The 25,353-nt window shown below is 42.0% G+C and overlaps 1 protein-coding gene across 19 annotated transcripts in view; it reads left to right on the forward strand.

The window, feature by feature from the left end:
• fryl (furry homolog, like) overlaps positions 1-25,353 on the forward strand; it is a 553,990-nt gene that overhangs the window by 453,340 nt on the left and 75,297 nt on the right. For 13 of the 19 annotated variants that reach the window (XR_005459993.1, XM_038791218.1, XM_038791221.1 and 10 more), the window contains 5 exons: positions 4,355-4,531; positions 5,844-5,852; positions 6,418-6,618; positions 16,806-16,976; positions 20,865-21,073. Coding sequence is in view for 18 of the 19 variants with exons in the window: in XM_038791218.1 (XP_038647146.1) it covers positions 4,355-4,531; positions 5,844-5,852; positions 6,418-6,618; positions 16,806-16,976; positions 20,865-21,073 (767 nt within the window). In the remaining variant the exon portion in view is untranslated. The remainder of the gene's footprint in view (positions 1-4,354; positions 4,532-5,843; positions 5,853-6,417; positions 6,619-16,805; positions 16,977-20,864; positions 21,074-25,353) is intronic. The other 6 variants (XM_038791212.1, XM_038791223.1, XM_038791225.1 and 3 more) reach the window with 1 other exon arrangement.

Below are 25,353 nucleotides of genomic sequence, written 5' to 3' on the forward strand. Positions count from 1 at the left end.
CACCATGGCGGAGGCGGAAGAGTCCCCCTCCACTGCGCATGTGCCAGTGGTGACGTCAACGGCCGCTGACGCACCGGCGCATGCACAGATTCACGCCGACCGGCGAAGGCCTTTCGGCCAGCCCCGACGCCAGGCGGCGGAGCGGGAGCCACTCCGGCGTGCGATTAGGCCCTAAAGGTGCGGAGAGTTCCGCACCTTTGGAGAGGCCCGACGCTGGAGTGGTTGGCGCCACTCCGCTATGCCGGGATCATCCGCCCCGCCAGGTAGGGGAGAATTTCGCCCCTGGTTACTCAGCGATGCGGGTACAACCAACTAAGCGACAGTTGATAGTACAGTATTAGTTTAATAATTTAGTAATCTTCCAACTGATTCCTTTCTAGTATTTTAAGTAATTTTTGTTTGTTGAGCTTTAGATTTAATTTGTTTCAGTTTTAAAATTTAGGTTTGATTTGCTAGCCCCTAATGCTACAGAATCACTCTTGTACCCATTACTATTGCCAGTGCCACACAAACATTTTCCTGTTTCCCATTGCTGCCACACTCCTTTAGTATAATATATTAGATAATGAATTTGTTCCTATCCTTTTTGGTTATCTTTTGGTTGTCCTTTGTAAAGAACCAAGATTATTCCAAAAGCAATACCAACCATTTATAAATCGAAAACCAGCAACTTGCCTAGAATTGGATGCAATGCTCCAGCTGAGGCCGAATATTAGCATAACATTCCCAAACAGCCAGCCACTCTTTCTCTCCTGACTTTATTTACAAATTTTTTTTCCCCACAAAGACTAAGAGATGCTGAAAATTTTACAATGTTTATGAAAGGGAAATTATGTTCGATAAACCTACTAAAGATTTTTGAGGATGTAACGGAGGCACGGCAGCACAGTGGTTAGCACAGTTGCTTCACAGCTCCAGGGTCCCAGGTTCGAGTCCCGGCTTGGGTCACTGTCTGTGCGGAGTTTGCACTTTCTCCCCGTGTCTGCGTGGGTTTCCTCTGGGTGCACCGGTTTCCTCCCACAATCCAAAGATGTGCAGGTTAGGTCGATGGGGCTGAGATAGGGTGCTCTTTCTAAGGGCCGGTGCATACTTGATGGGCCAAATGGCTTCCTTCTGCACTGTAAATTCTATGATTCTATAACTAGAAGAATAGATAAGGGAGAATCAGTAGATGTGGTGTAATTGGACTTGCAGAAAGTTTTCGATAGCATCCCACATAAGAGGATAGTGTGCAATATGAAAACACATGGGATTGGGGGTAATATATTGGCATGGATTGTGAATTGGTCAGCAGACACGAAACAGAGACAGGATAAATGGGTCTTTTTCAAGTGGCACTCAGTGACTAGTGAGGTACCACGTGTTTAGGCCCCAGCTATTCATGATTCCTGGTTGGGTCATAGTCTGTGTGGAGTCAGCATGTTCTCCCTGTGTCTGCGTGGGTTTCTTCCGGGTGTTCTGACAAGTCCCGAAAGACGTGCTATTTTGGACATTCTGAATTCTCCCTCCGTGTACCTGAACAGGCGCCGGAATGTGACGACTAGGGACTTTTCACAATACTTTGTTGAAGTGTTAATGTAAGTATTAATTTGGATTAGAGAACCAAGTGTGACATTTCCAAGCTTGCTGACAACACAAGATGAGGTGAGATTGTGAGTGATTTAAAGAGACTTCAAAGTTAATTAGACAAGTTGAGTGGGAAAATACCTGGCAGATGAAGTTTAATGTGGATAAATGTGAAGTTATATGACATTTCAAGGAATCCCCGTTCTCCCTGCAAGAGTTCACGGTTGCAGCTGCCTCTCGCAAATTGTCACCCAACGGCATAAGTTATGATGCCGGAAAATCTTTCCCTTTGGATCTTATCAACAAATTGCTTTTTTTGTTTTCTGTTTTTGGGGCGGCACGGTAGCACAGTGGTTATCCTCACAGTGTCAGGGTCCCAGGTTTGATTTATGGCTCGGGTCACTGTTTGTGTGGAGTCTGCACATTCTCCCCCATGTCTGCATGGGTTTTCTCTGGGTGCTCCGGTTTCCTCCCACAGTCCAAAGATGTGCAGCTTAGGTGGATTGGCCATTCTAAATTGCCCTTAGTGACCAGAGAGGTTAGGTGGGGTTACTGGATAGGGTGGATGTGTGGGATAAATAGGGTGCTCTTTCCAAGGGCCGGTGCAGACTCGATGGGCCAAAGGTCTTCTGCATTGTAAATTCTATGTTTTAAGAAAAACAGAATGGCAGAGTATTTAAATGGTGATAGATTGGGGAGTATTGATATACAAAAAGAGCTGGCAGTCTTTGTACACCAGTCACTGAAAACAAGCATTAAGGTGCTGCAAACAGTTAGGCCTTTATTGCAAGAAGATTTGAGTACAGGAGCAAGGATGTCTTACTGCAGCTGTACAGAGCCTTGATGAGACCACACCTGGAGTACTGTGTGTAGTTTTTGATCTCCATATCTAAGAAAGAATATACTTTCCATAAAGAGAATGCAGAGAAGGTTCACAAGATTGATTCCTGGGATGGCAGGATTGTCATATAAAGAAAGATTGGATCGACTAGGCTGGCATTCACTGCAACATAGAAGAATGATGGTGATCTCATTAGAAGAATGATGGTGAAATGTATACAATTCTGAAAGGGCTGGACAGATAACGTGCAGGAATGATGTTTCCTCTGGTTGGGGGTCTAGAACAAAGGGTCACAGTCTCAGGATGTAGGGTGGCCATTTCAAGCTCAGGTGAGGAGAAACATCTTCATTCAGGATACTTTGGAATTCTCTACCACACAAGGCTGTGGAGGCCAAATTACTGAACATATTTAAGAAGTAAATAGATTTCTTGACTTTAAAGGTGTCGAGGGGTATGGGAAGAGAACAAGAGTATGGTATTGAGATGGAGGATCAGCCATGATCATATTGAATGGCAGTGTATGCTTGAGGGGCCGAATGGCCTACTCCTATTTTCTGTATTTCTATCTAAAAACTTGAAGACACTGAAGAAACTTCAGTTTGGGAATTTTGGACTTCCCTCCATCATTTATTTTTGTATGGATAACCACTAAATTGTAATTTCTCTCCTGGCCCCTCCATCTACCGCTTCTACAACCTTGGAATGTGAAAACTAATTGATCCCTATTTTCTTTATCACTGGCATGAAATAAATTATAATAATAATAATAGAGCTGCATATCTTGCATTTTTACTGTCTACTGCTGTAGTATTTTTCTCTCCACAACCCTGCTAAAATTCCTTATTACTCATTCCTTTTTTCCATGTAATCCTCTAAGAATTATATAATATCTGAAGCCAATTGATTTTATTTCCTTTCTTATTAGTGCAGCATGTAAATATAAAGTCTTTTTTGGTACAAAATCTCTTCAGTCCAATGCACATGCCTATATATCAAAACAACAACAATAATTATATAGCATCAAAATGTCCCACGGCACAAAAGTCGATATTAGATCAGGTGGCCAAAAGCTTGGTGAAACAGGTATGTTTCAAGATGTGTCTTAAACATAGAATTTACAGTGCAGAAAGAGGCCATTCAGCCCATCGAGTCTGCACCGGCTCTTGGAAAGAGCACCCCACTTAAGCCCCACAGCTCCACCCTATCCCGGTAACCCCACGTAACCTTTTTAGACACTGAGGGCAATTTAGCGTGGCCAATCCACCTACCCTGCAGAACTTTGGACTGTGGGAGGAAACCGGAGCACCCGGAGGAAACCTATGCAGACACGGGGAGAACGTGCAGACTCCACACAAACAGGAATCGAACCTGGGATCCTGGCGCTGTGAAGCAGCGGTGCTAACCACTGTGCTACCGTGCTGCCCTTAAAGGAGGAAGCGAGTTAATGAGGCGGACAGGTGTAGGGAGGAAATTCCAATGCTTGGGGTTGAGGTAAAGGAAGGCACGGCCAACTATAGTGGAGCAATTTTAATTTGGAATACACAAGCCAGAATTAGAGGAGCAGATATTTTGGAGGATTGTGGGGTTGAAGGAAGGTAAGAAAATAGGGAGGGACAAAGCCATGGATGGATTTAAAAATGAGGATAAGAATTCTAAAATCAAGACAATGCTTGACTTGGAGACAGTGTAGGTCATCGAACATTAAAACCTAAGACACAACTTCTGCTAGTCCCAAGAAGGCCGTAAATTTGGTAAAGAAAATAGTCATACTTCCTGGTACTCCAGTATAAGTATCGTTTGTGCAGATTTAGGAGCTGGTCGCGTATCTAGCCTCCGGAAGGAGCGGGGGCATAAGGGGCCTAAAGGTTGGGGGGAAAAGTTTAATGTCAAATCGTGTTTTTGAAAATGCATGATACACCTGTGTATAATTAGAAAACACCTTTTTAGGTTGTATTTTCATCCAGTGAAGACCTAGACATTGCAGAACAACAGACAAGTTTAATCTCCACGACTGAAGATCCAATCAGAGAAGAGGAAGTACCAGTAGAGGATGCCAATACTGAACAGCAATTTGGAGTATTGAAGGATTTTGATTTTTTAGATGTCGAACTGGAAGATGCAGAGGTAAGAATGTACAGGGCTGGGGGGTGGGTGTGGGTCTCTGTGGGGAGGTGAATGGAAAAAGATGGTGGGATCAAGAGGCCAGTGAGAATGCTAAAGCTGCCAGGCCTTGGGTATGGTGTGGGCCTTGCGATGAGGCCATTATTTGGCCACTTAATGGCCTCAATGCCCAAGAACAGGAAGGCTGCTGGACACACCCTCTCCCCATCCATATAATTTCAGACTGGTTGGGGGCGGGTAACTATACAATGGGCAAGTTGGATTTTTTAAAATGCTTTCCATCTCCAAACCCGTCAACAGGAGAGTGTAAAACCCAGCCATTATTTTCTTAATACTTTACAGTGGCAATTTGCATCCATGATGCACCTTTAATGTGGAAAAATGCCTCCAAGCACTACAGGGGTGTAATAAAAGAAATGCATAGCCAGCCAAAAGATGAGAATGAGGCTCATTGGTTTCACTTCTGATTTGAATGGTCATGGTTTCAAGCAGAACCCCACTGCAGAATTTGATCATATAATCTGTGTTGACACATTAGTACAGTAGTGAGGGAGCACCCCATTGTCAGGTTTCTTTGAGATCATAAACCGAGGCCCCAATTGCTTATTCAAGTGTCTGTAAAAAAAATTCCTTGATGCTATTCAAGGAAGAGTGGGAAACATCTCAACCTGCGCTAGAAAATTAGATTTACTGCCCATTTAATTTGGAATTTTGTGCATATGTATTTGCCTCCATAGCAGTGGCTACACTGCTGAAAAATGTTGTTGGGTCACTACGATATTCACCCCATGTCAGTGTTTATCTATAGTGTATTATCTCACTTTTATAATAACTTGTTAACTGAAAAGAGTGTTGAGGTCACGTGGTACATTGTCTTGGTATAAAAGAAGACTGGCAGTGGTCCCCATTCACTCCTAATAGGAGCTTTTCACAGTACCTTCATTGAAGCCTACTTGTGACAATAAGCGATTATTATGATTATTACTGAAGTCTTCTATTTTAAGGCAAGTTGAAATAAGTGGGTTTTCCCTAGAAAGAAAGAGAGGGTCAAGGTATTAACTAGTCACAGGTCCTTTTTCGTAACTCGGGTGATGTCTTTAAATAGCATATACAGCTAATGAACAAGTGTTAAAAAATGAGCTGCGCGTCCTGCATGTATTTTGTTACTGAAGTGTCGCACCCTAACTAAACTGCCTGATAAATATAATTGATGTTTGTTCAGATTAAGGCATATTCCTGTTTCTTACATCGTGCCAAATATTTCTCTCTTCTTACTTTTTAACGCTGGTCATCTCTTTTCCTCATTGCTAACCAGGAGCTGCAGGTAAGTTGCAGCCTGGTCCGGTGTTTTGTTGCGTTCTTGTCTTGTGTGATAAATGTTGAATGTTAATTAATGGTGTAGTAATACTGTGTAGGGCCTTAGTGTTCTGTTTATATTTGTGTGCAATTTTTGGCCCTTTCTAGAACATGCCTGCACATAAATGTGAAAAACAAAATTAACAAACAATACACTGATGTAAAAGCATGAGCTAACTTTATGTTCTTCAGGTAATTTTTAATGTTAAATGCTGTAAAGTATGTTTTATTTTTTTAATTGGTTATCTACTTGTGGAAAGTACCATTATAATTTATAGTGAGCTACTTGTTTATTAATGTGGTTGACTGCATGTTTCATGTATTGCACACTATTACTTCTGGGTATTTCAGTAAATCACAAGGGATTTACAGCTGAATTGGTGTAGTATGTTAAGGGAATAAGCTACTTTAAAAACACCTGTAATGTACAATCCCATAATGCTATGGCAGCATATAAATTGATCCTATATAATATAATTTTAAGAAAAATCCTGTTGTTAAGAAAAGATAACTTAAAAGTAATGCTGTTGCAGGGTGAAAGCATGGACAACTTTAATTGGGGTGTGCGGAGGCGTTCGTTGGATAGCATTGAGAAGGGAGATACCCCATCACTCCAAGAGTTCCAGTACTCGGGAAGCACACCCAGTTTAAATTTAACCAATCAGGAGGACACTGACGAGTCATCTGAAGAGGAAGTACTGACTGCGAGTCAGATCTTAACCCGGTCACAGATGGTGAGTCATTGCTTTTCTCTTGTATTGCAGTCTTTTTATATTTATAGTTTTGATTCACACATTATCATAATAGATGCATTGATTGAACTTTGGGAAAACGTGAATTTCCAAGATTTGTGTCAATTCAATTCCTTTTTTAATGATTTCCCAAAGTAGTTGCAATTTTGTCAAAAACTAGCTACTCATGGATCCAAATTATTATTGTAAGTAACATTAAATTTCTCTTTCTCTGAAGAAAATCTGCTGTCTTCACATATTAAAAATAATTAGTCATTCGGATTGTGAAAGCAATTACATGAATTATGCAATTTGAACAAAACATTAAGTAAAACACATTTTAAAGTGCTTTTCAGAACCTTTGTTTAAATAAAAATTATATCCAGGTATGTGTGCATGTTTAAATCCTATACTAGTTTATTATTTAAGTTGATAAATGTCCTGGTTTTGTTAGAACACACCAGGGCAAACTGGTGTCTCTTTATTGGTTTATTGAAAAAACTTTTGCTTAATAGTGGCATTGTTTTTTTTGCCCTTACCAGTCCCCAGTGCTACCTGCAGCTATTTTGTTTCACTTAATTGGTAGTGAGATTTCTCCATGGCTACCATCAATGCACAGTGGGGCTAATCTTGCTAGTTTTGTTTCCTTGTATCACATCATAGAATTGCTACAGCATGTAAGGAGACTCCTTACCTGCCCAGTCACTGCTGGGTGCCAGCAAAAGTACATTAGCTATTCCCTCCCTTGCTGTTTCTCCATAAGTCTTGTTTTCTCTTCAGTTGATAGTCCAAGTCCTTTTTGAAAGCTATGATTGAATCTCCCCCCACCACTCCCTTAAGCACTGCATTCTTCGATCCTAGCCACTCAATGTGTTTAAAAAAGGTTTTTCCTCTGTTTTCGCTTCCTTTGCCATTCATCTTGAAACTTTTGTTCTTGATCCATCTGCTAATGGGAACAATTTCTCTCTATCTACTCACTCATTCCATTCTCTCATGGCCCCTCATGATTTTGAATACCTTTCAAATATCCTCTCAACCTTCTCTCTAAGAAGCTTCTTCAGTCTATCCATGTGGCTAAAGTCCCACATCCTAGAACCATTCTCGTAAATCTTTTCTGCACCTCCTCTAATATCTTCACATTTTTCTAAAAATGTAATGTCTAAAATTGTACACAGTACTCCTTTTGAGGCTAAACAATGTTTCATAAACATTTATTATAACTTCCTTGCTTTTGCACCCTATGCCACTCCTTTTAAAGCCCAAGAACCTATATGCCTTTTCTCACCCTGCACAGGTTAGGTGGATTGACCATGCTAAATTGTCCATTGATGGGATTACGTGGATAGGTTGGGGGATATTGGTGCCTTTGAGGAGGTTCTGCCTGTTATCTCCTTCTTGCCTCTCTAAAATCTGCCTCCATTACCTTATCTGTCTTTATACATGCCTTCTACCAAAGTGGATCAAGTCTCTTGACTGCTCACTCTTTCCCGCCCCTCCCCTCTGCAGTGCCATCCTGGACCCTGACCAGGGCAGCAACGTACTGCCCTGGAGTCACATCTGCGGCCCACAGAAGTGTCTGTCCTGTACTCTTAACCATAGAATTCCCTGTCACTATTGCATTCCCAAATTTCCTCTTCTTCCACCACACCCCACACTGACATAATAACACAAGAATTGGGAGTAGGCCCATTTGGCCCATCAAACCTGTTCCATCATTCAATAAGATCATGGTTGATCTTGAATATGTTCAATTGACCCAGTTTCTGCACAGACTAACAACCTTCTGAGAGGAAAAAAAATCTCCTCCTCTAGTCTTAAATGGGAAACACTCTTTAAACGGTGACCCCTGGTTCTAGATTCCCCTACAAAGGAAAACTCAGCATCCACCCTGTCAAATCCCCTCAGGTTCTTATATTTTCAATAAGATCACCTCTCATTCTTCTAAACTCCAATGGATACAGGCCCGAACTGTCCAACCTTTCCTTGTAATACAACCACTTTCATCCCTAGGAATCAGTTGCATAAACATTCTCTACACTGTTTCAAATGCAGTTATGTCCTTCCTTAAATAAGGAGACCAAAACTGTACACAGTACTCCAGATATTTTATGCCTCAGGCCCTGCACAGTTGCAGCAACACTTCCCGACCTTTGTGCTCAATTCCCCTTCCAATAAAATGCAAAATTCCATTTGCCTTCCTACTCACTTGCTGTACCTGAATACTGACCTTTGTGATTCATGTGCCAGGACATCCAGATCCCTCTGTATCATAATGAAGTCTCTCTCTATTTAAATAATATATTGCTTTTCTATATTTCCTACCAAAGTGAACAAGTTCACATTTTATATATGTTACATTTTCAAGTTCACATTTTCCCACATTGTACTCCATCTGCCAAATCTTTGTCCACTCACGTAACCTATTTAAATCCTTTTGCAGACTCTTTAACAACTTACATTTCTACCTTTGTGTAATCAGCAAATTTAGCTACCATACATTTCATTCCCTTCATCTAAGTCATTAATTTAGATCATAATTAGTTGAGGCCCTGGCACTGAATTCTGAGAAACACCACTAGTTACAGCTTGTCAATCCAAAAATGACCCATTTATCTCTGCTCTCTATTCCTTGCTGGCGAATCAATACTTTATCCATGCTAATATGTTACCCCCTGCACCGTGAGCTCTTATTTTGTGAAATGACCTTAGGTAATTTTGGAAGATCACAACCAATTCATCTATTATCTCTGCAGCCAATGTTTTCAAGACTTTAAGCTGCAGGTCATCAGGTCCAGCTCCTTCCTTTGAGCTGGCACGTTTTTTATAGGGAGGTTAACTTAAATTTTGATCAGAAACCATCATGATTTTGATGGATTGAAAGGAAATAATTAACAAGGTAAAAAGTAAAAGAAGACATTTGGTAATGCTGGAAATGCAGAACATTGTTGGATTAAATCACTTTCCATTTGAAACAAAACAATCACATTTTCATGAAACCAATATAGTAATTTACATTAGTATGATGATTGTTTTGAACAACTGCATAAAGTTAGTCCATTTTGTCGATCCTTTCTTACCATTTAATTTCTTCAATATTGTTTCAATAACCCAGACTACCATATGCAAAACCCTATTGGGCTCACATCGCAATTTGATTGTTTTTATACAAGCTTAATTAACCTTATCATTAAAAACCTCTGATGTTCAGAATCACATGTTCCAGTTACATTCTGAACTGGATTGCTGATCACACAAGAAGGTAGTTAGTGTAGCTGCTTCAGCTGTAAGAGCTGATCTGCAAGTAACACGAATACTTATTCTATGAAATTTGTTGCGGCTGATATATTTTGCTCACTAAAGCTTTGCTGACTTTTCTAGGCAGAGACATAAGTATTTTAAACAAGAATGAGGGTGAAGCAGGTCTAGCAGCATCTAGGGAGAGAAGCAGAGTTAACATTTCAAATCTATTTGACTATTCATCAGAAATAAGAGAGAGGGAGAAATGTGTTAGATATTAAAGAAACTGTGATTGCAGCAAGGTGTAGCAACTTTAAGAACAAAAGACAGATGGTATGGGCGGTGGGGAGTTATTGAATTGGGACAATAAATATATGGGATATTTTTCTAAAAACGGGTTTAAGATGGATGAGAAAGGGACTTGTGGTGAGGACATGTAGAAGGAGGTCACACATAAGGTCTCTCTCGCTAGAGTCCTTAGTTTTTGGTCCTTTTCACCCGGTTTCCGGGAGTATTTGGTGGACAAATTTGTCCCATTTGAGAGTCTTTTGGGTGAGGATGTCAAAAGGTGCAAAAAAGAATATTGGAAAGGAAAGTGTGACCAGCAGCCCTTCTCGAGAATTGAACAAGGTGTGGAGTCCTGCTGGATTGAAGATGGCGGAGGCAGGCTTGTTGAATGGGGCCATATCGATCACAGTGGACAAGCTGACAGAGGTAATGGCAATTCAGCAAGCATTTCAAGAGGCAAAGGAGAGAAATGACGGAGACCCTCAGTAAACCGGTAGATGATGCATTAGTCCCAATAAAAGAGACTTTGGGGAAGACTTCAGAGACAGCGCAGGAATATGGTGAGGTGTTGAAGGGGGTGAGGAGACACTGTCGTGACATAGTGATCAGTTGGCCTCGCTCGATGCTGAGCTGTGGAGGAAAGGAACAAGGCCTGAGAGCTACGGTTGAGGATCTGAAGAATAGGTTGAGGCAACAGAACCTCAGGATTGGGTGGAGGATCCGAAGCTGACTGTTTCACGGCCATGTTTATGCAGTTGATGGGGAAGGAGGCCCAGTTTCTCCTCCCTCCCCCATCACTCTGGGCAAAACAACGTACAAATGAGCAATCACGGACGGTGATGGCATGTTTCCACAGCTATCAGACAAAGCAGAAGAGTTCTGAAGTGTTGTGACAGATCTGATCCCCAGAATGGGTGGTATCATGGCACTGCTGAAGTATTTTGGGCATTTTTCATTATATAAATTGAATTGGGAGACAAATGTGTGTTTTCAGGTCACTCCACCAGTGAGGGGAGCCAACCTGGGGATGTTACCGTTCCGCTTAACATTTAGGTATCTGGGGTGCAGGTAGCTCTGGTTTGGGCTCTGCTTCGGAAGCTGAACTTCACAAGTTTGGTGAGAAGGGTTAACGTGGACTTACAAGGGTGGAATAGCTTTCCTCTGTCCTTGGCAGTCAAAGTAGTCTGTGAAAATGAATGTTTTGTCGTGGTTTCTTTTTCTGTTCCAGTGTGTAGTGGTTTGTCTGCCAAAATCCTTTTTTTGGGGGGGGGCTGGAGAAATTGTATTTGTCTTTTATTTAGGCGGGTAAAATGGGTAGAATTCGAAAGACAGTCCTCCAAAGGGACTGGCAGTCAAGGGGCTTGGCATTGCCGAGTCTGATATATTATTATTAGGCAACATATGTGGAGAATGTGTTGGGGTCCTGTAGGGATCCGGAAGCTGTATGGGTGCGGATGGAGTCGGAGTCGTGTAGGGTGCCGGGGTTAAGGGCATTGGTGATTGTCTCGCTTGGTTGGCACGGTGGCGCAGTGGTTAGCACTGCTGCCTATGGCTGTAAGGACCCGGGCTCTATCACAGTCCCGGGTCAATGTCTGTGTAGAGCTTGCACATTCTCCCGTGTCTGTGTGGGCCTCACCTCCACAACCCAAAGATGTGCAGGGTAGGTGGATTGGCCGCACTAAATTGCCCCTTAATTGGAAAGAAAAAATTGGGTTCTCTAAAATTTATTTAAAAAGTGGTAGTCTTGCTGCCGTTTTCTCCAGGGAACTCAGTAGTGGTCTCCACTTTAAAATATTGAGACAGTTTTGGCAACACTTTTAATTAGGGGCGGTATCGAAGTTGGTGCCGATCTGTGCAAACCATTTGAGCCATTGAGGCTGGAGGCTAGTTTTAGGGGATGGGTGGAAGGGATGAGGAACTTGTTTTTAGAGGGACGATTTGCGAGCATGAAGGAGTTGTTGGAGAAATTTGGGCTTTCACAACGAATGGTTTTAGGTACCTACAGGTTCGCAACTTCACAAAAAAGGTCTTCCCAACATTCTCTTTGGTGCCTCCTTCCTCATTGTTGGAGCGGGTTTTGTCGCTGGCAGGGATGGAAGAGGGGAGCACGTTGGGGATTTATGGCAGGATTATGGCGCAAGAGGAAGTGTCTGTGGAGGGGATGAAGGCTAAGAGGGAAGAGGAGTTGGGTTTGAAGCTGGAGGATGCGGTGTGGTGCGAGTCTCTGGCAGGGTGAATGCAATATTGTCATGTTCGAGGTTAGGGTTGATACATATGAAAGGAGTGCATAGGACCCATTTGACCAAACCCAGGATGAGCCGGTTACTTGTGGGTGTGGAGGATGTGTGGGAGGTAGCAAGGGAGGGGCCTTGCTAATCATGCACATATTCTGGTCACGTCCTTTCCCTTGGGGGCCATATTTGGGGTGTCCGACCTGTCAGAGCTGCAGACTGGGGCAGGGGCAAAAGTCCTGCCCTTCGCCTCACTGATTGCTCGAAGGAGGTGCTGCTGGGGTGGTAGTGAGCTACTCCACCCAGTGTCTCCGTATGGCTGGGGGATCTTATGGTATCTTTATATCTTAAGAAAGTTACACACAACATGAGGGGGGCAATTAAGAAGTTCTACCAAAGGTGGCAGTCGTTTATTCTGTACTTTCGAGAGCTGGTCACCGTTAGTTGTTAATTTGGGGGGGTTGGGGAACTGGAGAGGGGTCTCTCTGTTGGGGGCTGTGCTGCATGGAGGCGGGCAGGGTTTTGGCGGTTTGTTTATTGTTTCATTGTGGTATTGTTTATGTATGAAAGTTGCAAGATGTGAATATAAATACTTTTTTTTTAAAAAGATGGAGGAGAAAGGTTACAGTCTAAAGTTATTGAACTTCATGTTGAATAAGTCCTGAGGCTTGCAACATGCCCAACCGGAAGATAAGATGCTGCTTCACCAGCTTGCGTTGGGCTTCACTGGAACATTGCAGCAGGCCAGTGACCGACGTGAGGGTATGAGAGCTCAGTTGGCTAGGCAGCTAGTTCATGATGCAGAGCAAGGCCAGCAGCGCAGGTTCAATTCCCGTACCAGCTGAGGTTATACATGAAGGCCAGCCTTCTCAACCTGGCCCCTCACCTCAGGTTAAATCACCACCAGCCAGCTCTTCCCATTAAAGGGGAAGCAGTCTATGGTCATCTGAGACTATGGCAACTTTACCTTTAATTAATATTGGTGGTGGAATATTGGCATTCATTGCTAATGGAATAGAGAATGAAAGTAGGAACAGCTGTTGCAACTGTATAGGGCATTGGTAAGATTGCATCTGGAGTACTGCACACAGCTTTGGTCCCCTTACTTGAGGAAGGATGTAAATGCATTGGAGACAGTTCAGAGAAGGTTCACTAGATTGATTCCAGAGATGAAGGACTTGTCTTGTGAAGAGACACTGAGCAGTTTAGGCTTATATTTGCTAGAGTTTAGAAGAATGAGTGAAAATCGAATTGAGGTATTAGATGCTAAAGAGGATTGACAGGGTAGATGTAGAGCAGATGTTTCTTCTTGGATATTCTGGAATGAGAGGCCATAGTTTTAGGCTGATGGTTGGAAGATTTAAAACAAATGAGGAAGGATTACTTCACTCAAAGAGTCATGAATCGGTGGAGTTCTTTACCCCAGAGCGCAGTGGACACCGGGACACTAAACAAATTTGAGGAGATAGATAGGTTTTTAATTTGAGGGGTGAAGGGTTTCAGGGAGAGAGCATGGCAGAGATGAAATCAGCGGTGCAGGCTCTAGAGGCTGAATTGTCTATCACCAGAAATAGAGACAGAGAGGTCCAAACTTTCCACCCCACCAGCCTCTGCATTTAAAGGATTATCCTCTATCTTTTCCATCAACTCTAGCATGATGTTACCACAAAACACATTTTCCCTTCTCCTCCCACCCAGTAAGCTTTCCACAGGCACCGCTCCTTCTGTGACACCCTAGTCCACGCCTCGACCACACCCAAGTCCCATCCCCTTCCCACCAAACCTTTCCCAGCAGTCGCAGAAGGTGCAACACCTACACCTTTACCTCCTTCCTCCTCACCATTGAAGGCCCCAAATACTCCTTTTAGGTTAAGCAGCGTTTCACTTGCACTTCCTTCAGTTTGCTCTGTTGCTCCCAATGCTGTAATCTCTACATTGGGGAGACTAAATGCAGACGGAGTGACCACTTTGCTCAGCCTGCAAGTATGACCTCAAACTTCCTGTTACCTGCCATTTTTTCTCAGTATCTTGCTCTGGTGCGCTTATCTCTGTCGTTGGTCTGCTACAGTGCTCCAGTGAAGCAAGCTTTGAGAGCAGCATTGATCTCATCTTCCAATTAGGCACATTACAGTCCTCGGGACAACATTGACTTCATCAAGTTTAGACTGTGACCTTGCTCCTCAATCTTAAACCCCTTTTTTAAAAATATCCTGTACATTTATTGTCTTAATGCAATAACCCTCCTCCCACACCAGACCACCTGGCGTTTGTTCTTCCAGCTGCATCTTACAGAGAAGCATAGAAACTAGAAGCAGGAGAAGGCCTTTCGTCACATCGAGCCTGCTCCACCATTCATTATAATTATGGCTGATCATCAAGTTCAATATCCCAAGAGCTATATCTAATTCCTTCTTGAAATTGCACAATGTTTTGGCCTCAATTACATTCTGTGCTGGTGAATGCCACAGATTCACCACTGTCTTGGTGAAGAAATTTCTCCTTCCCTCAGTCCTAAAAGATTTACCCCTTATCCTCAATCTACGACCCCTAGTTCTGGACTCCCCCACCATCGGGAACATTCTGAATCTACCCTGTCTAACCTGTCAGAATTTTGTTTCTTTCTATGAGATCCCCTCTCACTCTTCTAAACTCCAATGAATATAACCCTAACTGACCTAGTCTCTCCTCACATCACACTCTCTCCATAGCAAGAACATCCTTCCTCACATAAGGATGCCAAAACTGTCTTTTTCTCTTGTCCTTGATTCCCTCTGCTCTGAATCCTCACATCTCTCACAGGTAGGTTAATATCTAACACAATTCTCCCTTTAGTTCTGATGAAGACCCAAACGGACTTGAAATGTTTTCTCTGCAGATGTTGCCAACCTGCTGAGTTTTTCCAGCATCCACAGTATTTTGCTTCTTTTCATATGTATTTTAATTCTCTAATAACAAAGTTCTGAAATGTTCCAAGTGTTATATCTATATGGTAACATTATTGATGCAGTGTAACAGTGAACACGTACTGAAAGAATTGGCTTTAAATTTGACCAACTGTATATTTGAGCCAGCACCAGAGTTCTAAAATTAGAACATCGCACTTGGCACAAATTCTGGAGAATCTGATAATCAGGTTCAGAGGTCAGTGCAACCATTTTGCAGCGCTTTAGTTTCTGAACATCCATGTTGAATGATTCTAATGGAATCAAAGATTGAGGCATCACAGAGGGTGTTATTTTGGCCCCTTATTCTTGTACCAGCCCTTTGGTACAGCCACCTAATTAACCCCACTTTTTAGCTCTTTCACTGTTTATTCCATTCCAAATATTATTCCAGTTCTCTTTTGACTTTTACAGATTAGTCTGCTTTCACCAATCTTTCAAGAAGTGCATTCCAACTTGCTACAACAAACTACGTTTAAAAAGTATTTCAAGACCCTTCTGTTTTTTCCTCATCGCTTTAAATTTGCACTACAGTTGTGCATGAATCTACACAGAGAGCAATTTTTGTACTGAAACCCCACCCCTCCTGTGCAGCTGAGCACCTCTGTTGTTGTGGCCTTGGCTCAGGAAGTATTTCCCAGATGAACCATTGCCTTTTCCAGTCGTAAGATCTGAATATCAGTTGACAGAGCAAGATACACTCAAGTATCCCACATGAGGTGCCCTGCCCTATCTCTATTTGACTAACTAAACTTGGCTGAAATATGTTGAAGACTTACTTTAAAAATATATTCACTAGCTACTCAACATTCAGCACTTTCCCTTGTGCTGACGTCACTTTAACGTTTTTTAACCTCACTCCCTGACCCTCTTGTCCACCCTATTCTGTATTTCTTCACCCAACCCTCTATAGGTTTGTGCTCTTTATCTTCTAGCTCTAGTTATAAAAACTTAAGCAATTTGCAGAAGATATAACTTGGCAAACGGGCATTTTAATTTCAATGAATATCCAATTTAAAAAGCTCGGACAAGTTCAAGTGATTGTAGAACTTGTGAGCACACTAGCTGGCTGCTCAATGATTTATGCAATACTGTCTTTCCCTCTTCAGACAGTTTTATTGTGAAATTTAAGTACCATATTTGTACTTCATATAGGCAAAGTGATAGTTCTACACCAGAATGCTTAGAATAAAGATTTCAAATTGAAGACATTTATGAACACACAAATGCATACAGTTTTAGGATAGGAAACCGACTGTTTCCACAATTCTCTTGACAGTTAACTAATGGAGTGTTTAGTCACAGCCCACTGACATAATACATTGTTCAAATATTTAACATCAAACTTTGTTTCTGGTTCACCATGCTTTCTGGTTATGTTAACTATTATATTGAGTGTGAGTTTTTTTTTCATTGGTGTAGTTAAGCTTTAGTAATAAGAAATATATTCAAATGGATTTATTATTTGTAATTTCCTGTATCCCTCCCTTAGCTAAACAGTGATTCAGCAATAGATGATGCTGCTCCAAACCATGTGGATTCTCTGCTGCATTTACAAGACACAGCAACCAATATGGTGTCTGACGAAGCACCACTGCCCAGAGCTGAGACCCCAAATTTAGAGACATCTCTTCCAGATAGCGCTAACAACCAGCTGCCTGAGGTGGGAAGCAATGTGGGTCGAAATTTGGGTTGGTGCATGGCTGATTTGGGATCTTTTTAATTACATTTATTCCTTGTATATTTCTGCACTGAAAATTGATCAGACATTGCAGATTCACAACCATATGAAGTTTTAATATTTTTAACCTGTGACAGTATTTAGACAGATGTGTCTATCATAAGATACCTAAAAGGGTTGTCTTTAGATGGATAAATTGTTTGCACAGGTTAAAATAAATTCCTTTTGTATAATAAATATAAACAGCACTTTTGCAGAGATGTAATTTAAAGATGAAATTTGTATTTTCTCTTGATTAATCCTGTGGCTTTCAAGGGTGATGGTGTTTTTGCTAAGCAACTAATTTTTAAAAAATCTTGATTCTGGGCTTGGCAATGTTAATCTTTTCTTGGCTTTGCATATTGCACAATTGATTGTGGGTTGAGATTGCGGGTGCTAGCCTCAGGCTTGCTGTGTTAGCATATCACCCATGTCACTTATCCTTAAAATGACAATGCAAAGGCATTGGAATAGGGCTGGTTAGTGTCACCTTTGGGGCTAAACCTAATTTGTAAGTATGATAACATTCCTTTTATACTACATTACTAATATAAGTTCAATTCTTTATGTCTAGCATCTTTAAATTGCTTATTTGTAGTAAATAAATATTGCTACTGAAATTCCTGCCAAATTTACTGCTGTTATTTAAGCATTTGGGCAGAGAGCTAAACTATGAATTGCCTTTTACCTTTATGAAGGAAGGTGTATTTTCAGAGTGAGAGGTGTTAATGCACATTTTGCTCCTATTGACTGCATCAAATGCTTAAACATCAATTAAAGCATATGTGAGATGTAGAGTAAATATTTCGCACTGCTCCTTCAATGTGCCTTGAAAAAAGCTTAACCAGTGTGTGGTTTCCGCATTCCTATTTCAGATAGTCTGTGGATTCTGCGCAAGATTGATAACTTAGCAACTATTTGTGCTAAATTGTGAGACAGTTTTATATTGTTGACTTGTACCAACTGTAGACTAATCAAAGTTATGAGGAACATTCTAAGAGTTGTAGCAAAGATGACAAAACCTTAATACAGGTGTGTATTGCAGTATTTCTGGCCAAATGAAAAGGGAGGCCAGGATTTTCATCCCCAAGGTTGGAAAATACCCAGTTCAGCCCGCCCACTTCAGGAGAAACTACCCGCAAGAAAAGGATCTTCATTGTGCAAGGACTGTGAGATGCAAAGGCAGGCTGCTAAAAAGGCCCACCTTGGTGCTGTGGACCTTGTCCCAATTAGCATCAAAACAGGACCTCCAGTCCTAACTCCTCACAGCTCTTTCCTCCCCACTCATTCTATATGCTCCAGAAACACTCAGTATGACCCCTCATGCCCTCAGGCCAAGGTATGTCCCCCATATTAAAATATGCCCCCAGGCAATCTCTATGACTCCCATGCCAAGGAATGGCACTTCCATGCCCATACATTGTTTAGAACCAATGAATACTATTTTGACACTATGGAATGTTATTTAAAAAATTAAAAAGTAATTTATTGATAACTTTTCACTTTCTTAAAAATATCCACTCCCAATTGACGTGTTAATATCCATGCTCTTTAACATTTCAGTAACTGAATCTGCAGGGACTTTAAATATTTTAATCTTGTGTAAACAAACATTGTGAAATTGACAGCAGAGATCAGAGAGCCAGAGCTGTCAATCATACATTTTCTGGGCTTCAGTTGTTATAATACTCTAATGTTCTCAGCAAAGCATGCATAGTGAGCCATGACTGAGAGCCCAGAAATTAATTAACTTGTTGAAACACCTGAACCTCAGGAAAAATGTTGTTTGAATGAATCTGGCTTTCTGATCTATGCTATAATTGTTACAATGTTCATTTACAGAAGAGATTTCAAGTGCCTACAATTTCAGCTGTTTAAACTGCTGGATCATTTACATTTTTATTGGACTGTAGTAAAAATTATTTGTATTTTAAGAACATGGAAACTTACCAATGAATAACTTTTTGTTAAGTATTTTCTTTCTATATCCAGCTGTCACTTTAAGGTGAATTGCTTCTATACAGTGTATAGTGCTTGAAAGGGCTTCAGGGCGTCATAGCTTGGCATGGGGCATGAAGGCCCTTCATGGTTTGGGGGGCGTTGGGCCATACTTTGTCATGGAGGGCATGAGGGACTATAGGGGTTGTTTGTGGGTGCATGCATTGTCATGGGGGGTGTGGAGGGACATACTTTGGCGTGGGTTGCGAACATGAGGAGGACCATTTGAAGTTACCTTTTTAAAAGGTCCCCGCAGACTGTGTTTCACAACACCTCTGAGGTGCCATGAACCGCAAATCATTGAAAACCAAAGGACTAGGACATACCTATCCCAGCAATGGAACCAGCCAAGTCAGAAATTAAGGCTGTGAGATTTTGATCCAAACCACTCTGAGCCCTTTAGTGCCCCTGTTGAAAAATTGAAACCTCGACAATGGGGTTGGAAATCCCGGAATCAGGTCGGGTCACGGCTGCCATTTTAAAGGGCTCCCAAGTCATCCTCACTCAATGAAAATCCAGTAATCTCTCGCTCTGATGCTGATCCTGAACAGACTAGTGATTTAGATTAAAATTCAGCTCCACTGATGCCATGTTATTCTTATTAATCTTAATTTTTATTAAATTTCCCCAAAAGTCTCTACCTATTGGAAATAAACAGCACCTTTTTTCAGACCTGTGTGTTTTATCTTGTTGTATATTGTTTGAAACCACTGGTGAACCTTTGTCCTACTGTCCATTTTCATTTATGCTCGTGATGGTAGCTGAGCATTCCCTTCTCACACCAAATCATGAAAACTCAAATTTGGATCTAATATTGATTTTATATTGGTTTCCTATTGCAGTAGGTTTGCCTTTATTGGTCAGGTTCTTGGGGAAGTTGCAGTTTCAATGGGTCTGTTAAATTTCAGGATCGATGGTGCCATGAAGGTGGTTATTTGAGTAAACCATTTCCAAGCCTGAGGTGATTGGTCTGTTTGGACGGGGAATAAAATATAAAGAAAAATCACACCTGAGAATGTCAAATGCATTTCTGGTTCTGTCTATCCTCATAACCTTAATGATTAAAACTCCACAATTAGTATTTTAAGACTGACATCTTGCCTGTACACGTGCAAGTATTAGGCCTGCTCTAACTCAAAATTAAACTTTTAAATAGGCAGCAAAGTATGCCTCGGCACTAACGAGAAGGTATCAGTTGTTTTCTCTACATTATTGTAGCCCTGTTTTTCTGAAGACATTAAACTTAATACCTGATGTGACCCTTTTTTATAGCCAGATTGCTTATGTTAAGGAAATTATTATATTTTTAAAATATTGTTTTTATTTGTAAGTCAAGTGCACAAGAGTTTCCTCAGGTGACTTTCCCTTGAGATTTTTCTTCCTTTAGAGGAAGGTCTGTCCTTCACTCAGTGCCTCCCTGCTGAAGCATGTATTTTAATTTGCCTAGTTTGGGATCATGGGTATCACCAAGCTCCCCCCATCCACTAACGAATCTTAAACTTTTTTTTACTTGCCATGTAAAGACGGCAGTTCTTCTGCATATTGAGAATATGTGTGTTTTTGTTGATCACTATCATTTGGACTTTATTTGCATTCCAAACCAAGGGATAAGCAGCATAAACATTACCAACTTTTAGAAAGCAACATTATGCTTTTTCCTGAAAGTTTTCAACTGTTTCTAAGTAATGGCAAGACTCCAATTTTAAAATTGCATCTTAAAATTTTTACATGCTAGTTTAGGATATTTAAAACCAAATTGATCTATTTAATTGTGAAAGTAACATGAACAAATCATATCTGGTGCTGTATTTCTAGTTCTGTATTTGATTGCAGGATGCCACTGTCGCTGTGAAGGATGAACTGGCTAACACTATTGGTGAAGACATAGGTCCAGATATTAACCAAGAATCCTCAAAGTTTCAAGACACTCTTATTCCTGGGAGTTCCCCAGAATCCATCTGTGACGAAGATGTAACCCTTGCGCTTAAAGAGCTTGACGAGCGATGTGAAGAGGAGGAGGCAGACCTTTCAGATCATTCAAGGTATTACCTCTATATTACTCAGCTAACACATGAGAAGGAATGCCCAGAATAATTATTGTTTCCAGTTAGTGCACTGCTTTTATCCCTATTCCAAGACGACTTTGAATCTGGTGCCATGCGTAGGGGATCTGTCGCATGCAGGAACAGTGAAATCATCAAGCAGGCCGATCAGTCAATTGGGATGAAAAATTCTCAGACAGCAAACCAGGAAGTGAAAAGCACAGATTAGAGTTGACTTTTTGATCATTTTTAGGGGAGCGACATAAAGATTGGGGAGTATGTGTGGGATTAAGTTAAAACATCAAATTTTAAAAATAATGTGTATTACCTTAAAATAAATGGAATTTTGACTTCCGGTGGTGGCCAAGAAGTGAGTGGTCGCACACAGGGTGGCTACTGCCTGGAGTCGTTGGATTTGGTCCCTTTTACCTGAATTTTGGCAGAAAAGTTGTGCAACTCAGTGGAGGGGATCAGTTCTCTCCCGGATGGGCATGTCTACAGGGTATCAAAATCGGCAGAAGACAGTACGAGCCCTGGCTAAAGAATTGGAGGACAGTTGTTGTGCAGCATTGGTTGGAAAAATGGCGTAGGGTGAGGGGTCGTTGTTGACTGGAAAAATGCCAATGGAGCAGTTGATGAGCTTCATTAAGGGAGCATTCCAGCAGCAATGTACAGAAATGCAGAGTGACTGGTCAAAGGCGATTGCTGGACTTTGGAGTGAGTGGAGAAGCGCCTGGAGGTGCAGGGGGGCGACGATCTAAGAGGTGGAGACAGTGGTGATCAACCAAAGCAAGTGGATTGTGTCACTGGACGCGGAGATGGTGATCCTAGGGGACATAGAATCATAGAATCTGTACAGTGCAGAAGGCGGCCTACCCATCAAGTCTGCACCGGCCATTGGAAAGAGCATCCTACCCACCATATCCCTGTAACCCCACCCCTTTTGGGCACTCGGGCAGTTTTTATCATGGCCAATCCACCAAACCTGCACATCCCCGGGAGGAAACCAGAGCACCCAGAGGAAACCCACACACACATGGGAAGAATGTGCAAAGTCCTGTGCAAGACACTGCGAGCAAAGATAGAGGACCAAAAGGACAGGTGCCTGTGGTTCAACCGGAGGGAACAAGTGCAACGGGCTACATCGTGAAGTGCCTTTGAGATTGGTGGACGAGAAGGTGCTGGATAAAGCCCCAGAGGTGGGTCGGGCCCATAGATCGCTAAGACAGAAGCCAAGAGAGGAGGAGGTTATTTATCCTCAGGCGGTTATTATCACATGCACAAGTTCTCAAACAAGGAAAAGGGCCTGAGTGCAGCCGGATTGCGATTGGGAAGCAACTGAATCCGGATTTATCAGGACATTGGTGCTGAGCTTGCCAAGAGACGGGCGGGATTCAACAAGGCCTGAGGCAGTGTTATACTGGCACCAGATTCGGTTTGGGGTGTTGTATTCGGCCAAACCTTTGGTCACTTTCGAGGGCAGGGGATATTACTTTGGGATGCCGGCGGAGCCAAACGACTTTATTAAGGAACATAAGCTGGGAGAGGGCTGAAATAAGTACATGGGTGAAAGTTTGGCCTCTGTTAAATTTTGGCACGCTTTTGTTTGCTGATTGGGAAAAGTTGTTATGGGGGTGATTGCACCTCCCTTTTTTTGTATTGAAGTTAAATTGCTGTCTTTTTCGGAGGGGAGGTGGAAGCCTCCAGTGAGAGTCTTGAACATGGAATATTTGTGTGCTAAATGGGCTGGGTAGAGGGTCCTGGGTGTTCGCGCACTTGACAAGTTTGAGAGCAGCGGTGATTTTCCTGCAGGACACGCATCTCCGGGTGTAAGATCAGATGAGGCTGAGGAACGGGTGGGTGGGGCAAGTGTTCCACTCTGGGTTCAAATCGAAGTTGAGGGGCGGTCACCATACTGCTGAATAAGAAAACTGGGTTTATGGAGGCATGAAAGTTGTGGGACCTGGGGGGGGGGGGGGGTGATTTGTGATAGTGAGTGGGATGCTAGTGGGGACTCCAGTGATATTGGTGAGTGCATATGCACCTAATTCAGATGACGCAGGATTCATGAAGAGGCTGTAAGGACTGATTCCGCACTTAGACATTCACCAGCTGATTATGGGGGGGGCGGGGGAGGATTTTAATTGCGTATTAGAAACGAGGATGGATACGTCGAGCCCTAAGTCGATGGGGAGAGTGAGAATGGTGCAATAGCTGGGAGGGTTTATGGCGAGAATGGGGATGGTGGATCCGTGGAGGCTTGGGAACCCGGGAGAGAGGGAGTATCCCTTGTCGCATGTATATAGGGTATATTCCCGGGTTGGCTTTTGTGGTGAACCGGAGGTGATTGTGTCAGTGAATGCAGAGAAGGCTTTTAACCAGGTAGAGTGGTTATTTGTTCAAAATCCAAATAAGTCTTGCTTGAGTTCTTTGATGACGGAACCAGCAAGGTGGAAAATGGGGAACCTGTGGATGTGGTCTAACTAGACTTCTAGAAGGCATTTGACAAGGTGCCACATAAAAGACTGATCCAGAAGGTGAGGTCGCTGGGCTTTGGGAGTAGAGTACTAGATTGGATTGAGGATTGGCTAACTGACAGAAAGCAGAGGGCATGATAAATGGGTCTCTCTCTAGATGGCGAACTGTAACTAGTGGGGTTTCGGAGTAGTACGTCCTCGGACCGTAACATTTTACAATCTATATAAATAATCTGCCAGCCGGGACAGAGTGTAACATAGCAAAATCTGTGGATGATACTAAAATAGGTGGGAAAGCAGGCAATGAAGAGGAGATAAAGATTTTACAGACTGATGTAGACAGGTTAGGAGAATGGGCCAAAATTTGGCAGATGGAGTTTAATGTGGATAAGTGGGAGGTTATCCATTTTGGATGATAAAATAGAAAAGCAGATTATTATCTAAATGGAAAACAGATTCAAAATGCGTCGGGGCAGAAGGATCTGGGTGTCTTTTATTCATAAATCGCAGAAAGTCAGTTTGCAGGTACAACAGGTAATTAAAGAGGCAAATGGAATTTTAGTGTTTATTGCAAAAGACTGGAGTATAAAAGTAGAGAAGCGTTGTTGCACTTGTATAGGTTGTTGGTGAGACCACATCTGGAGTATTGTGTCCGGTTTTGGTCTCCTTATTTGAGGAAGGATGTGGTGGCTTTGGAGGCAGTTCAGAGGAGGTTCACCAGATTGATTCCAGGGATAAAAGGAAAGATTAAACAGTTTGGTTTATACTTGCTGGAGTTCAGAAGGATGGGAGAAGATCTGATCGAGATATACAAAAAGGGATTGATAAAGTAAACATAGACAAATGTTCCCCTTTGTGGGGAAATCTAGAACGAGAGATCACGGATCTAGGTTGAGAGGTGGTAGATTTAAAACTGAGATGAGGAGGAACTACTTCCCGCAGAGGCTGGTGAATTTATGGAACTCGCTGACCCATAGTGTGGTGGAGTCTGAATGATTAAATGGTTTCAAGAGGAGATAGATATATTTCAGATTTTTAAAAATGGTTTAAAGGGAAACAGGTAGGGAGGTGGATTTGAACCTGGAAGAGATCAGCCATGATCTGATTGAATGGAGGAGCAGGTTCGAAGGCTGAATTGCCTCTGCGGGAAGTAGTTCCTCCTCATCTCAGTTTTGAATTGCCTACTTCTGCTCATAATTCCTATATTCCTATACAGTTTTAATATTGGCTGAAGCAGAAATAGCCACTGGGCTATTTTGCAGTAGTGCAATGCTACTTTCACTCGCAGTCTGAGTACCAGTATTAAAATAGTCTCCCATTAGGACATTCGGTTTGGTACTTGTTCCAGAGGGTTTAGCCGTCACATATACTCAATGTAGCTGCCAGACTGAAATGTACCATGCATGCCTTGTTCTTTGATATGTAAAGCATATGCACAAATGAACAGACAAATTTAAAAGACACTGGAAAAAACAAACCATACAGAGCACCTAAATTTTAAATCTAGCATTGCTCATCCCCATGGAAGAATTATTACTTGATCCCCAAGGTTGATTGTGAAAGTATTGATTTCTCTGCTTAGTGACTATGGATTTCAAAGAAAGTTTATTCCCTTTGACACAGATTCTAATAGAAGGCAACAAAAGTACAGGTTTCATGTCTTCTTTAGCATATCTTTTTGATTTGTTCATTGAGATGTAGGCATCACTGGCAAGGCCAACATTTATTGTCCAACCTAAATTGCCCTCGAGAAGATGGTGGTGTGCTGTCTTCTTAAACTGCTACGGTCCATGTGTTATAAAA

This window comes from Scyliorhinus canicula, chromosome 3 (assembly GCF_902713615.1).
Source record: "Scyliorhinus canicula chromosome 3, sScyCan1.1, whole genome shotgun sequence".
In the NCBI taxonomy this organism is placed as follows: Eukaryota; Metazoa; Chordata; class Chondrichthyes; order Carcharhiniformes; family Scyliorhinidae; genus Scyliorhinus; species Scyliorhinus canicula.